At 40.2% G+C, this 12,335-nt stretch overlaps 1 protein-coding gene across 2 annotated transcripts in view; it reads left to right on the top strand.

Annotated features, from left to right (window-relative positions):
* The window catches only part of CRADD (CASP2 and RIPK1 domain containing adaptor with death domain), a 74,310-nt gene extending 63,234 nt beyond the window's left edge, over nt 1-11,076 (top strand). For both annotated transcript variants that reach the window (XM_062492379.1, XM_062492378.1), the window contains one exon: nt 10,586-11,076. In XM_062492379.1, the coding sequence (XP_062348363.1) occupies nt 10,586-10,881 (296 nt within the window). In that variant the 3' untranslated portion in view covers nt 10,882-11,076. The remainder of the gene's footprint in view (nt 1-10,585) is intronic.
* Nucleotides 11,077-12,335: the final 1,259 nt, after the last annotated feature.

Genomic DNA, 12,335 nt, shown 5'->3' with positions numbered 1-12,335 from the left:
TTTACAGATAATTAAGTCTTGCAGCTGTGACCTTCTAAAATTACGACCCTATTGGATAGCTAAAATTGCTATTGGACAGTATGGATCTGTGAAACCAGCCATGAGATTCCAAGTTGGTTTCTTGCGTATCTTCGACTGACTTGGCACTTGAGAGGGCTGGCTGTGATGCCAAGCCTCCCATTCATCTGAAAATGGAGAGAAGCAGGTGATGCCACCTGAAGCCCTCCTTTCTGACACCTATGAAAAGCTCTGTCTTCTGACTCAGACTGTTGAATTGCATTTGGCAAGCCAGGCATAGCAACTGATGGTAGCTGAGCAGTGTATTTTAGTACCACTACCTTTTTTTCCCCTGTGGATTTTGAAATGTCAAAAAGTCTACTAAAGTTCGTAAGCATTTAGAGCACTGATACAAAAAGTGGAAGAAAAAAGAAACCAGGAGGGGTCTACGTCCATGTTGCATATAGCATTTTGTGAAGTCTTTTACACCTATGCAAAATATTTTTAAGGTGACTCTAAACTAACCTGTTGCACTTTGTTTACTTGTTTTGCATCGATGTAAATGATGAAATAGAATGCCAAGCAGTGGAAGATTCAGCAGAGTGATAGTAGTGTTTTAGCTTGCTCTGCGTGGCTTGTTCTATTAATATATGTTTGTGGTCAGGAGGGAACGCAGTCTCACTTCACTATAATATGTGCAGTATTAATTTTGGTTTGACACCTGCCAGGCAAAGATCCTCACCAGCCAAAGGCATTCTTCACAACGAAGCTCCATCTGTTGTGCAGATCTTGATTCTGATATTTCTAATGACTCGAGCCAAAGCGAAAAGAAGAGCCAGCTTGAAGTAAAAAAAATCTCGAGAAGGAATGAATAGTTCTATCAAGGATAAATGAAGTGGCTTATTGTCACATTTGGTTTAAGTCCTGCAAGGGAAACGTGTGATTAGTTTTGTTTCAGAAGAAATAAGTCCATGTTGGCAGTGTCGTTGTTGTTGCATGAAAGGAATATTGATAGCTAAAGTTCAAGCACATGATTTTATTGCTGAATGCTGTAAACTTCAGAAATATTTCTTGATAGGAAAGTTGCTAGTAAAAAAAGTTTACTCATTTTTTGTACTCAGCAGATGAAAAGCAGGAGTCTTTGATTTTTGCATGCAAAGGAGCAGCAGGATTAACACTTGCCTCAGCTCTTTGAAAGACAGTTCAGGCTTTTTGAAATAAACATTCAAGTAATGTCTGTCAAAAGAAGTTAGCTTCCAATCCCCTGACAAAAGCTGCATGATTTTGTCACCTTGCTGACAAAACAATCATTAATTGCTCCAGTTAGCTTTGTTTTTCACTTAGAGTGGGTGAATAAATCTGTCAGAGCTGCCCAACCCACATGGGTAAACATTTGCCTCCTATGATACCATGAGAAGTCTACAAAAAATATGAATGATCACCAAAACTTCATACAATCACCTGCTGATCATTTATTATTATTTGTGATGGCATGGAGAAGAAACCTGACTAAGAGAAATTATGGCTCTGTGGGCTTCAGATCTGTAATAAATGGTTGAAAGTTCTGTGTTATCAAACACCATTCAATTCACTAGGAATTGCAGAGCATTGAAAAATATATAGAAATGCAGTGTCATACTTAATAATCTGATTTTTTCAGCATTATTTGTAGGGTTGACTGTTGGTGTGGCTGCTGTCCTGTGAAACAAAAACTCTCCACTCTTTCAGACTAGACTTTGTGCTGTCTAGTAGTTCCTGAAAGCTTGAATGTTCCACAGAACCTAACAATTGAGTAGATATTTCTTTTTTTCCTTAGATTATTGCTGCATGCTGAACCTGTTCATGCATTTATATCAAAGGTACACTGCAAAAATGCCATCATTAGCTGTGGTTTCAGTGCTCATGCATATTGCTTGCATATGTATAATAATATTGAAATGAATAGGAAATATCAAGCAAATTTTGCTTCTACTTCAGTGTCTAGAGCAACATAAAATGCAAGGTATAAAGCCTTAGTATGACTAAATCAAATCCTGCCTGTAATGTAGGGTCATTCTGCCTGAAAAGAGAGTAGACATTAGAGTATGTTGTGTTTCTGTTTACTTTGCATAGGTGCTCTTTTCCTTGCATGCATCTGCAGCTGCCATTTATTTATGAAATTAATTATTTGATCTCATGGTATGAAGCAACAGAGAAACACTGTGTGGGATTGTAATGAATTTTTTTTTTTGCATGGGAGACAAAATAGCATCCATGCTATTAACTGCTGAAACTTCCTCCCTGCTCTTTCCAGTAAAATGTGAACAAAGATGTGAAAACTCAATCTCTTTCAGTTCCTTCAACACAGGGATTGCTCCCTATGGCTTGAAAAGGATGGAAATTGAAGAGAGAATTAATTAATTTACAGACTTCTCTGACAATCTGTTTAAGATTAGTACTGAAGACTATCAGAATAGCAGAGATCTGTAGAGATACAAAACCTGTAGGAGAGGTGGAAAAATGTTCAAGAAAACTGCATAGCTACTGAAGCTGAGTAGTGGGAATACAACTGAAAAGTTTTGTCACGAAATCTGAATGTTTATGTTTCAGTTTTTAGCAGTCTGCTTCCACATCTGCAGCTTCTAGGCAGTCCTTAGCAAGTTATAAAGAAGATATGAATTAGCTGCTGGTATTGAGCCAAAATAGAAACATTTGTGTTCTTGAATTACCTGTAGATTCACAAAATTTTACGGTGTTTTTCTTATCCTAATACCCAAAATGTACTTATTGTCACAAAATGTGATGTTTTAGAGCTCATAGAGGAGAAGAGCTGCCAACAAATGAAGATATATGTACTTTTTAATTACACCATTAATGCAGAGTCCCAGCAAGCTTTCAGCAGGAAGGAGCTGAATTTGGTTACTCGGGTGGATTGTACTTCACTTCAGGGAAGTGCCATAGATTTGAGTACCAAAGGATCATGGTCACAATTTATTCTGCATATTGACTGTCATAGGTATGGTAGATTCCAATTGTTAGAAATAAGACAGCGATCTTAGTATCTTTTAATGCAAGTCATGAAAACAAGCACGAGGAAGAATGCAGCCAGTCTTAAAAATGTATTTAATATTTACTTTCATTTTGATTAGTGCCTTTCATAATTTAATTAAGATACTTGGAAATGTAAATTACCAGGACAGAAGTATGCACACGAGTAACTGTTTTATGATCACTAATTGACAGAAGTTGGTTTTATTCATGCAAATTAATTTTTGCATTCATCAGATCAGAAGTTACCAAGTTACAGAAACTGCGAAGCATGATGACTCAAACAAACATAAAATTCTCCTTTAGATTTGCTTTACTGTAACATGGTCAGCTGAAAAAAAATACACTGCTTTCTAAAGCTTTATCTTGGGTATTTTTCTTTCAATGTGTTTACTGTACAGATTCCATTCTGTAGGTTACTCTGGGTATTTACCTGCCCAAGATTTGAACGGATTGCATTAGGGAAGATGGTATATATTCTTAAGAAGATATTGGACCTATTGTTTCTACAAAGGTGCAGGTTTTCCATCACCAGGATTTCCCCTTGCTCAGTCAACTCTGGAAGGAAGGAAGGATCTGGATTTCCCAAGCAGAGAACAGAGATCAGCTCTTGCTTGATAGTCATCATCAGAAGGTGTTGTCCTGTAGCCTGAAGTGGGATGAAGGAGGTTGGCATTTCTTTGGTAGTCAGCAGGCACCCTCAGAGGGGGCAACCAGCACAAACAAGGGGAACAGCTATCATAGCCTTCCACCTTGCAGCTACCCACATAACTCACAGCTCACGTTTGGTAGGAGAGATAGAAACAGTTATGCATGTGCTAAAAGCAGGAGAAGGCTATACAAGTTCTCCAAGTTATTTTACTCTTCTTCTGTAAGTGAATTCAAGCTGAATGTATTGACTTTATATATGGAAAGATATCTCTAATGGGGGACAGTACCTGTCTGCAAATAGTACAGTTCAATTTTTCTCACTCCTTGGTAAAACACTCTAAAACCCACTGAAACCAGGAGGCAGACCTTGTGGGTTTGAGTAGACTTTGGATGGACTGAGTGATCCATGCTGTTTTCAGATGCATAGAAGATACTAATATGTTGATACCTAGAAGAGAAATATTTTTTTCCGTGTTGTCTGGGGCATGATTATTTGGAGCTGTTGCAAAATGCTAACGTTCCCTTCTTGGCCTTTGAATCACTCTTATGCTCAATTAGCAATAATGACAACAAGATGACAAAATAAAACCCAAATTATGTAGCAGGGGCTGGTTTCTGGAGAGTCTGGTTTACTCTTTTTCACTAATTAGCAATTTGAATGTTTTTCTTGTGTTTAAGCAGATCCCAAATTGTATCCTAAAGGTCACTGAAATGAAATAACTTATAATGCTTCATGATAATTTTTGACTTGCACAGGAGGGATTAAGTGCTGGGCCCTCCATGAAGACCTGTCGAGTATTGTATATCCAGTGTGATAATTTCCTGTCTGGCACTCCAGACATTCATGGTTGCAGGTTGACTTATAAATTTGAATGTGATGTAGGAAGAGGACAGACATTTGCCTGCAGTTTCACCTGTTTATATAGTGTTGGGAGAGAGCCCTATATAAGCAGCAGAAGAGCTGTACAAATGGAGACTTACTATAATCTCCCATCTTCTTTTCTAACAAATCAAGCCAAGCCATCCCATGCAGTTATCCAACAACTTCTCTTTATTCCATCCTTCTCACCAAGATCTCCACCTTAATCTTGTGGTTTACTTCAATGATCTGTAACACTTACTGGGATCCCTCAAAATGCTTCTTCTCTGCCATCCCTTTCATCCAGCATCTCTGGCAGCTCAGGGGGTTTGCAGCTCCTAGAAATCTCCAGTCTCTCCATTAGTGGAAGCATTAGATGGTGTCCTTCAGTTCAGGTTCTGCAACCCCACCTCTCTGCTCATGAAAGCCTGTCCTAACCTGATCTGCCAGGTGTTGTCCTTCTTCATGACACACTCTCACTATTGTGCTCACGCCAAGGGGATTTTACTCTAAAGCAAATACACCTATTTATGTGCAAATTGTCAGTGTCGTGACAATCAATCAGTAAATGATTTCTGTAATATAGCACAGCTGCCAAAACACACAGCACATGGCCTTGGCAACCATGCCCATTCTGTACCCAGTGCTGGGTCCATGGCTGAGGCTAGTTGAATGAGTGGGTTGGAGGGAAGCAGAATATCACACTAGATTCATTATTATGTATGTTTTCCTTTAGCTGAAGTGCCCCACATGCCACTGATGGCATGTTAGCCATGATGGTTCTGAGGAGCTTCAGAGTCCCTTTTAGCTTAATTTCCTCTCATAACCAGGGCCATGCACTCCTCTGCTATGGGGTGTTGTGCGTATGCATGCAGCCCTAGTAGCTTCTGAACCTCTTGTCCAACATCAAGAAGCCTATTTGCTGTTGAGAAAAGGAGCAGTTTCATGAGTGTCTTTAGGACAGGTAAGCAGCTGGAAGAGACCTGAAGTCAGCTATAGGATTCACATCCTTGGGGGGGAAGGGAAGTTTCTTTGGTTTGCTGCTTGTAGAACCTCTTAATCTAACTTTACCTCTTCTCAGGGAAGAACTGTTCTCCAGATGCCAGAAAAGAAGATTAAAGAGGACTCTGAAATGTTTGCTTTGAACTCTTCAGAAATGATGACTAGGATCTGATAAGAAGGTTAAGTGAACAACAGTTGGTGTCTTGAGCCCAGATCACTGAACGACTCCATACACCTAGCAGGAGGAGATGCTGAGGCCAGATGCATGCCCAGGCAGTTACTCGTCTTTACAGTCCCATTCCAATTATGCAGGGTCTGAAAACCAGACTCACCAATGTGTTTCTGATGTGATTATATAAAAATTAGAGCATTTTCCTAGCATTGCTCCTGCCAAGGGCTCTTGCATGCTTGATTTCAACATACTGCTTGATTCCCAGGAAAGTTTTCTCTCAAGCAGGTGCTGTTCTGGAAGCTAGGAAGTATTCTTGGCCCTTCCCAGGGAAATCTTTATATTTTTTCTGTAATGATTTACCAGGAGAAATGGAGTACGTCTGTGCACCTCAGAATTAGAATGTGGATCTCAGAGATAGCTGGATTTTCATTTCCTCTTCCAGGGCTCCTTCTGTCTTATTCAACAAGTATGAACATGGTCCTTTAAGCAGATAAAATACAGAGGCAGTGCTGGAAGCAGAGACCAGTCTGCAGAAACACCTTTCCCAACAGACAGATTTATTAGTTAATAGGTAAAAGATGGGCCATAATATATCCCTGACTCTTCGGCTGTCTTCTGAACCGCCTGTGGCATTGTTCTTGTAGGATTAGACAGCAACTGATTGGGACTTTTTCAGCACTTTGGATACAGGTGCAATTTCCATCCAAGTCCCTTTTACACAGCAGGAAGCAAAAGCAAAAAAGTTTGGTTTGTGGTAAAATGTATTGACTTCACAGGGCAGAAGTCTCTCTGAGACTTCAACAAATGCTTTTGGTCATGCACAAAGAAGTCACATGTACAAGAAGATGAAACCATAAGGCACTTTGGGCCCCAGCAGTTCTGAGGAGTCACTGGGTACTTTGCAGGTCACCCAGAAATGCCTCAGCCATTTTTTCTACTGTCTCCTGTGTGGACTTTATCATATATCCTCCCATTTGTGCCAAGTGGGATGCAGCTGAGGTGAGTTTGTTTTCCATCCCCCATATTTTTTCCAGTATCTTCTTGGAGTCTTCTGCTTAAAGCTACAGAGGTTCCGAAGAAAAAGAAATACAAAAGTGGTCTGCCTTTTGTATCTTTGTTATCTGGGTGATTCTGTTTTGTCTGGTCTGTATCTGTGATACTATTTATATCCAGCTCTGTTTCCTGTCCACAATCACCAGCACCATTGTAACTCTTGTTTTGTGCAGTGGTCTGGAAGTACAGATGTACACACAGGCCAGAAGTTGTCAACATCTCCTGTTTTTTAACTGGAACAACTAGGATAAAACTTAGTGTGGATGAGCTTCCTTCACCAGTGATGGGGAGAAGCACATTCCCTCGTGCTACAGCTTTGAATAGAAGGAGCCACAGGTCTTTCTGTGGATCAGTGTCAGCTTCATAACCAGAGTGGCGAGTGTCCTTCCCATCTCCAGCCCTATGGAAGGGGATTTTCATATTCCCAAGAACCATGCCAGTCATCTGGCTGGTGGTGCCAGCAGAGAAGCTCTGCACCAGGCTGGCTCTCTCCCCAGCACAGAGCTGTTGGCTCCTCATTCCTCAGGACCTTAGTGGCTCCAGCATGAGCAGTGAGGCTTCAGCCTCTAAATCTCTGCAGCGTGTGGCCCTGGCACCTTGCAGCCTACACCATGCCCACAGCTAGACGCAGTGTTTCCCTTGGTGCTCTCCCTAGAGGTGACAGCAGCACAAATGGTCTTTTCCAGAGAAACCCTCAACATTCTCTGGTGGTGCCCCAAGCCCCACTTCTTCCATTTCTTTGTATTTTTAACAGTGCAGTCCTCGTTTTGCTAAGCAGGAGCGCATGCCTGACAGAAGCATGTACGCCTACTCATCGGACCCACCTAGAGCAAGAAAAACTTGACCTTTTTTTTTTTCTTTTTTCAAAAATGAGGTCTCAGTTTCCTGATAGCACCTTTCAAATGCAACTGCAGGATCTGCATAATTGGAACTTTTTGTCTAATCTCATTACCTCCCTCAGGCAGTTCCTGACAAGTGGAGATTATAAATGAGAGTTTGTAGTAAACATAGCTAATAAAAAGTGTCTTTAGAATTTTTGCAATATATTCAAAGCAGTTTGGGCATGAGCACAGAGAACTCATTCTATTTCACCTCAAATGCCATTATGTTTAATAAATTAGAAGTGGCATTAATCCTAGAACATAGCCAGATCTTTTTGTGATTTTTGTATTTATCATAACTGAAAGAGCTCGCTAAATATTTCTCTATACCTCTAAATAAATGCCTGTCATGTAATATTTATCTCCGATTTTCCTCAGTGTTTTTGTATCAGAGCTAAAAGTGAGCTATCATGGAGAATAAAATTGGGACCGAAATACCAGTCCTTTGTATTAAATTTAACGTTTGGCTTCTGTCCCAGAAATTTCCACATCCATATTAGAATCAGATGGTAGCGTAAGATGAAAAGATCTCCTGGATGGGTTTTATTTTGATCCTTATTAAAGGGCTGATAACAGACTGAAGGCAAGATTCTTGTTGTAGTTAAAATGCCTGCCTAATATCAAAGGCTGGATGGACAAACTGACATATATTATTGTTAGGCTTTTCTGCTTGATCACATTTCAGTACTGTAAAATCATTCTTCTAGTGGAAGTGACATACAAAACTTCAGTGTAAGAGCAAAAAACCCAGGCTGGCAGGTGTTACTGCTGTGGATACACACTTAGTAGCTGACCATAAACCAAGGAAAGGGTTTATTGTATACAACACCACCAAGGTATTTTTGGTGACAGCACAATTATTTTATTCTCAAGTGTTTGCATTCCTGGAAGACTGCCTTGTCCTGACTCACCTGTGAAACTGGTATCACATGTGATGTGACAACACAGGGCAGCCCTACTGGTATTGCCCAGCCTTCTTTAGAAGTGGTGCATCCTCTGCCCAATCCACAAACCAGCACTTGCCCCAGATTCCTTTGGCAGTCTGGAGACAGAAAGATCAAAGAAACCTAAATAGTCTTCAGAAAGCAATTTTCTCTTTATTCAAAGCAGCTTTGTATAGTTCTTGTGTATTATTTGACTGAAATTGTACAAACATTTGCAGGCTCTGGGTGTTCTATGCAAAAACAATTACTTTTGATGAAATGAAGGAATGGTGCTTTCTGGTGGTGTTCTGATGTAGTGGAGGCTCTGAGCGTGATATTGGAGCTATAAATTAGATTTTGCAAAGCAGCGTTTCTGTAGGGAGTCTGCTGCTTCAGACCAACAGGGTATAACCAGCATTTTTCAAAGGGATGCCTGTGTTTTGTCACAGCATCTTCAGCAAGAGAAGTGGAACAGCAATTGCAGACTGTTCATTTCAGCTTTTGATCACAAAGGCTATCGAAGAACAAATATGCTTGGTAGGTATTTGATGCTGCTTTTCTAAATGCACCCTCTTAAAGGCTGGCAAGTGGTTTGAATTTACTGGCAGAGAATCATTTCACTGACACTGGCTGTTTACAGCATCAACATCAACATTTGAGCTTATACCCAGTGTTCCTTTTACAATCAGTGGAGAAAAATGTGACCATTTAAAGGAGTTTATTTCATTAATATGATTATTTTAGACATCTTCTTTCCAGTGAGAGGGTTTGTATTTTAGAAGAGTCTATTTCTCTTCTCAACAATAATTAATCCTATCATATTTAGTTCAGGATGTGTTATCTGCGGTTAGGTGAGCTGGATCCCATACAGCATGTTTCTGAGTAGCACTGTGTTTTCACTTGGCTTCTAACACTGTGTGAATACTTTTGGGGTTTTATTTTAATTATCATATTATCCTGGGCAACGCATAAAGAGATCAGTTGTGTATGTAAGAAATGCTTGGTTCAAGCAAGCTTGCTATGAGATTATTACTGATGATAATTACAGCTATCTTAGTGCTTGCTATGAAAGCCATTTTGGTAGTTGCATTGATCCTGTCCTCCTCAGGTACCAGTTCGATGTAAGATTTTTTTTTTTGGATGAAGAGTGCATTCTCTTGGCTATGTGAACATCAGGCAAAAATTTCTGAGAAAAAAATGGGACCTCCTTGCATTTTCCTGAAGACATCTTCAAGGAGCTCAGATGAATGGAGCTGTGGCTCATACATGCCTGCTTTCAGGAGTGTTACAAGAACTGGGCTGAGGGATAAGGAAGCATAATTTGTATTTGTGAACAGTGTTGATGCCTTATTCATTTGGATTTGCTTGAACCATGCTTATGGATTCACTCAAATAGAGGAAAAGCACTCAAGGCTGTTCTCCTCAAGGTGAGTTTGCCATTTATGACAGGGCACAAAGGGTAAGTAGCATCTTAGGACAGAATTTCCTGTGAACAACTCTCAGGAAAAAAAAAATAGAATAATACCTATTAACTAAGGAATCAAAGTTATTTCTGAAGTGTGTAAATGGAGTTGCAGAATAGGAGTATTAAGGTATTATTGGTCCCATGTTTGTCACTTGTCACTATATCATACTGGTGCAAGCACCTTGAGGATGATGGCTGCTGGAAACAGGTTCCCTGAAAATCCTTCTTGTTCGCTATCCTGAAATCTATACCTACTTTTGGAAGTCTTTGCTTTGGTTTACTGTTCTGATGTCTGGATTACTGACATCCAAAACCACAAGGTTCCCTACTATGGTCCACTGAGCATTAGTTTTCCTCTGATTAATCTTCTGGTTGATTACATAATTAATTTTTTTTAGATAAATATGTATTCTGTTTCTTTAATTAGTTAAGTCTTTCACCTCATCTTTGCTCATGCTTATTCCCTCCTTTGTCAAGGTTTCCCATTAGCTCTTGCAACATTGCCTAGTGACAGACGTTTTTTTCTTTATCTCTTTTTTTTTTCCTCTTTTACAGACTTAACTGAAGTTGCACCATGCATTTTGAAGATGTCACCAACAGATCAGCAGTTGAACAAGCTGGCGAGGAAACTGGGACCTGAATGGGAGCATGTAGTTCTGTGCTTGGGTTTGTCCCATACTGACATCTATCGATGTAAAGTCAATCACCCTCACAACCTGCAGTCACAGATCGTAGCTGCATTTGTCCTGTGGAAACAGCGTTTGGGGAAAAAAGCAACAATCCAAAGTCTTCATGCCAGTCTGAAGGCAGAGGAAGTGGATCCTTCGGTGATACAGTATATGCTTGAATGAAACCATGCTATTTATTCAGAGCTTCCACGTATTTCATTAAATCAAGTAAAGAGGATGGAAATGTATGTTGAAGATCGGATGCCTCAAACTGTAAAAAAAAGTGGGGTTGGGAACTGTGATTTTATTAAGCTTAAACATTCCAGTTTTCTGTGGCATCTTGTGACTTGTAATTCTTTTCATGCCAGATTAATTTTTAGCAGGTATTAAAAAGCGGATCATTCTTTCCCATTCCCTTTTGTGCTATTTCAGTGGGGATGTAGGGTGACAAATTTCTTGAAAGCAGGTGGGCCTGCAGTGAGTTCAGCAAGGTTTTCGATTTCACCAAGGGAGCAAGACTTGGTTTAACTTATTTTCTGGACTATGTAGGAGCCTTTTTACTGCTGTTTCATGCTAGTTCCCTGATATTACAGCAAAAAAATGAGACTAATCACCATTACTAATTTAACAGTTTTACAACAGTTATTTCAGGTGGTTAATTTGACATTTATAAAAGTTTCAGCACATGCAGTTTCTTGCTAGGATAGATGGCTACCACCTCGGACTGCCTTTGAAAAAGGCCCTAAGTGGAAGTAGCAGGAATGTAGTGTGACTGTAAGGGTTTCTGCTGTTATTATTTAATGGGTGTAGGTTTCTGCTGGCAGGCTCTATGTGCATATGCCATGTCACAGGTGGGGAGTTCTCAGGGAAGACACACAGTAGAAAATGACCAGAAGTAGGCAAGAACCAGGTAAACTGAGCAAGAAGCAGCCTGAAAAAGGAGACAACTTCTAACTTGCCCATGTTTGTTTCTTCTAATCAATAGGGAGACTGTCTGGTGCCTGCTGAGTCTTTGAACTCTGCTCTGTATCCAGACAATCTTGTTTCATGGTCAAGCATCCATAGGCACAGTGCTCTGACTACTGCACAGCCAACAGGGTAGTGAATTTTGCAGGTCCTTTCTGGTCAAGATGAACTTCCCACTCTTCTCCCGCCAGTATCCCTCCAGGTATCCACCAGGCTCATTTGCTTTCTACCAGCTTTTCTGTACCTAGTGAGGCCAGCTTTGTACACTGCTGTCCTCGGTTCTTTGCCAGTGCAATCCAATGAAGATAAGATTTTATGCAGAGAAACAGTAAAGCTTGTGCTCTTCTCCTCCTTCCCTTCTGTCATGGAGATTTTATTCCTGCTGGAAAAAAAGTACTGAGATTTTTGCTGACCAGGCAAATGGGGATCACTCTGCAGGATACCCAAATGCAATGGGACTGACCAGCTGCTCTCTGAGGCCTAATGATAAAGAGGTGGAATGCATTTTAATTACCTGTGAGCCATTTGCTGTACAGTAAATAAAGAACAGAATTTTGATGCTGAGTTTCTAGGTCTATTTTTGAACAAGTTACTTTGGACTGTTTCATTTACAGAGTCATTGCCACAGAACTTCCCGTCCTGCAAAATTTGCTCTAATTTCACAGCTTAAC

This window comes from Cinclus cinclus, chromosome 4 (assembly GCF_963662255.1).
Source record: "Cinclus cinclus chromosome 4, bCinCin1.1, whole genome shotgun sequence".
NCBI lineage: Eukaryota > Metazoa > Chordata > Aves > Passeriformes > Cinclidae > Cinclus > Cinclus cinclus.
The sequence above is the reverse complement of the archived record's forward strand: the minus strand, read 5'-3'. Positions and strand labels throughout refer to the sequence as shown.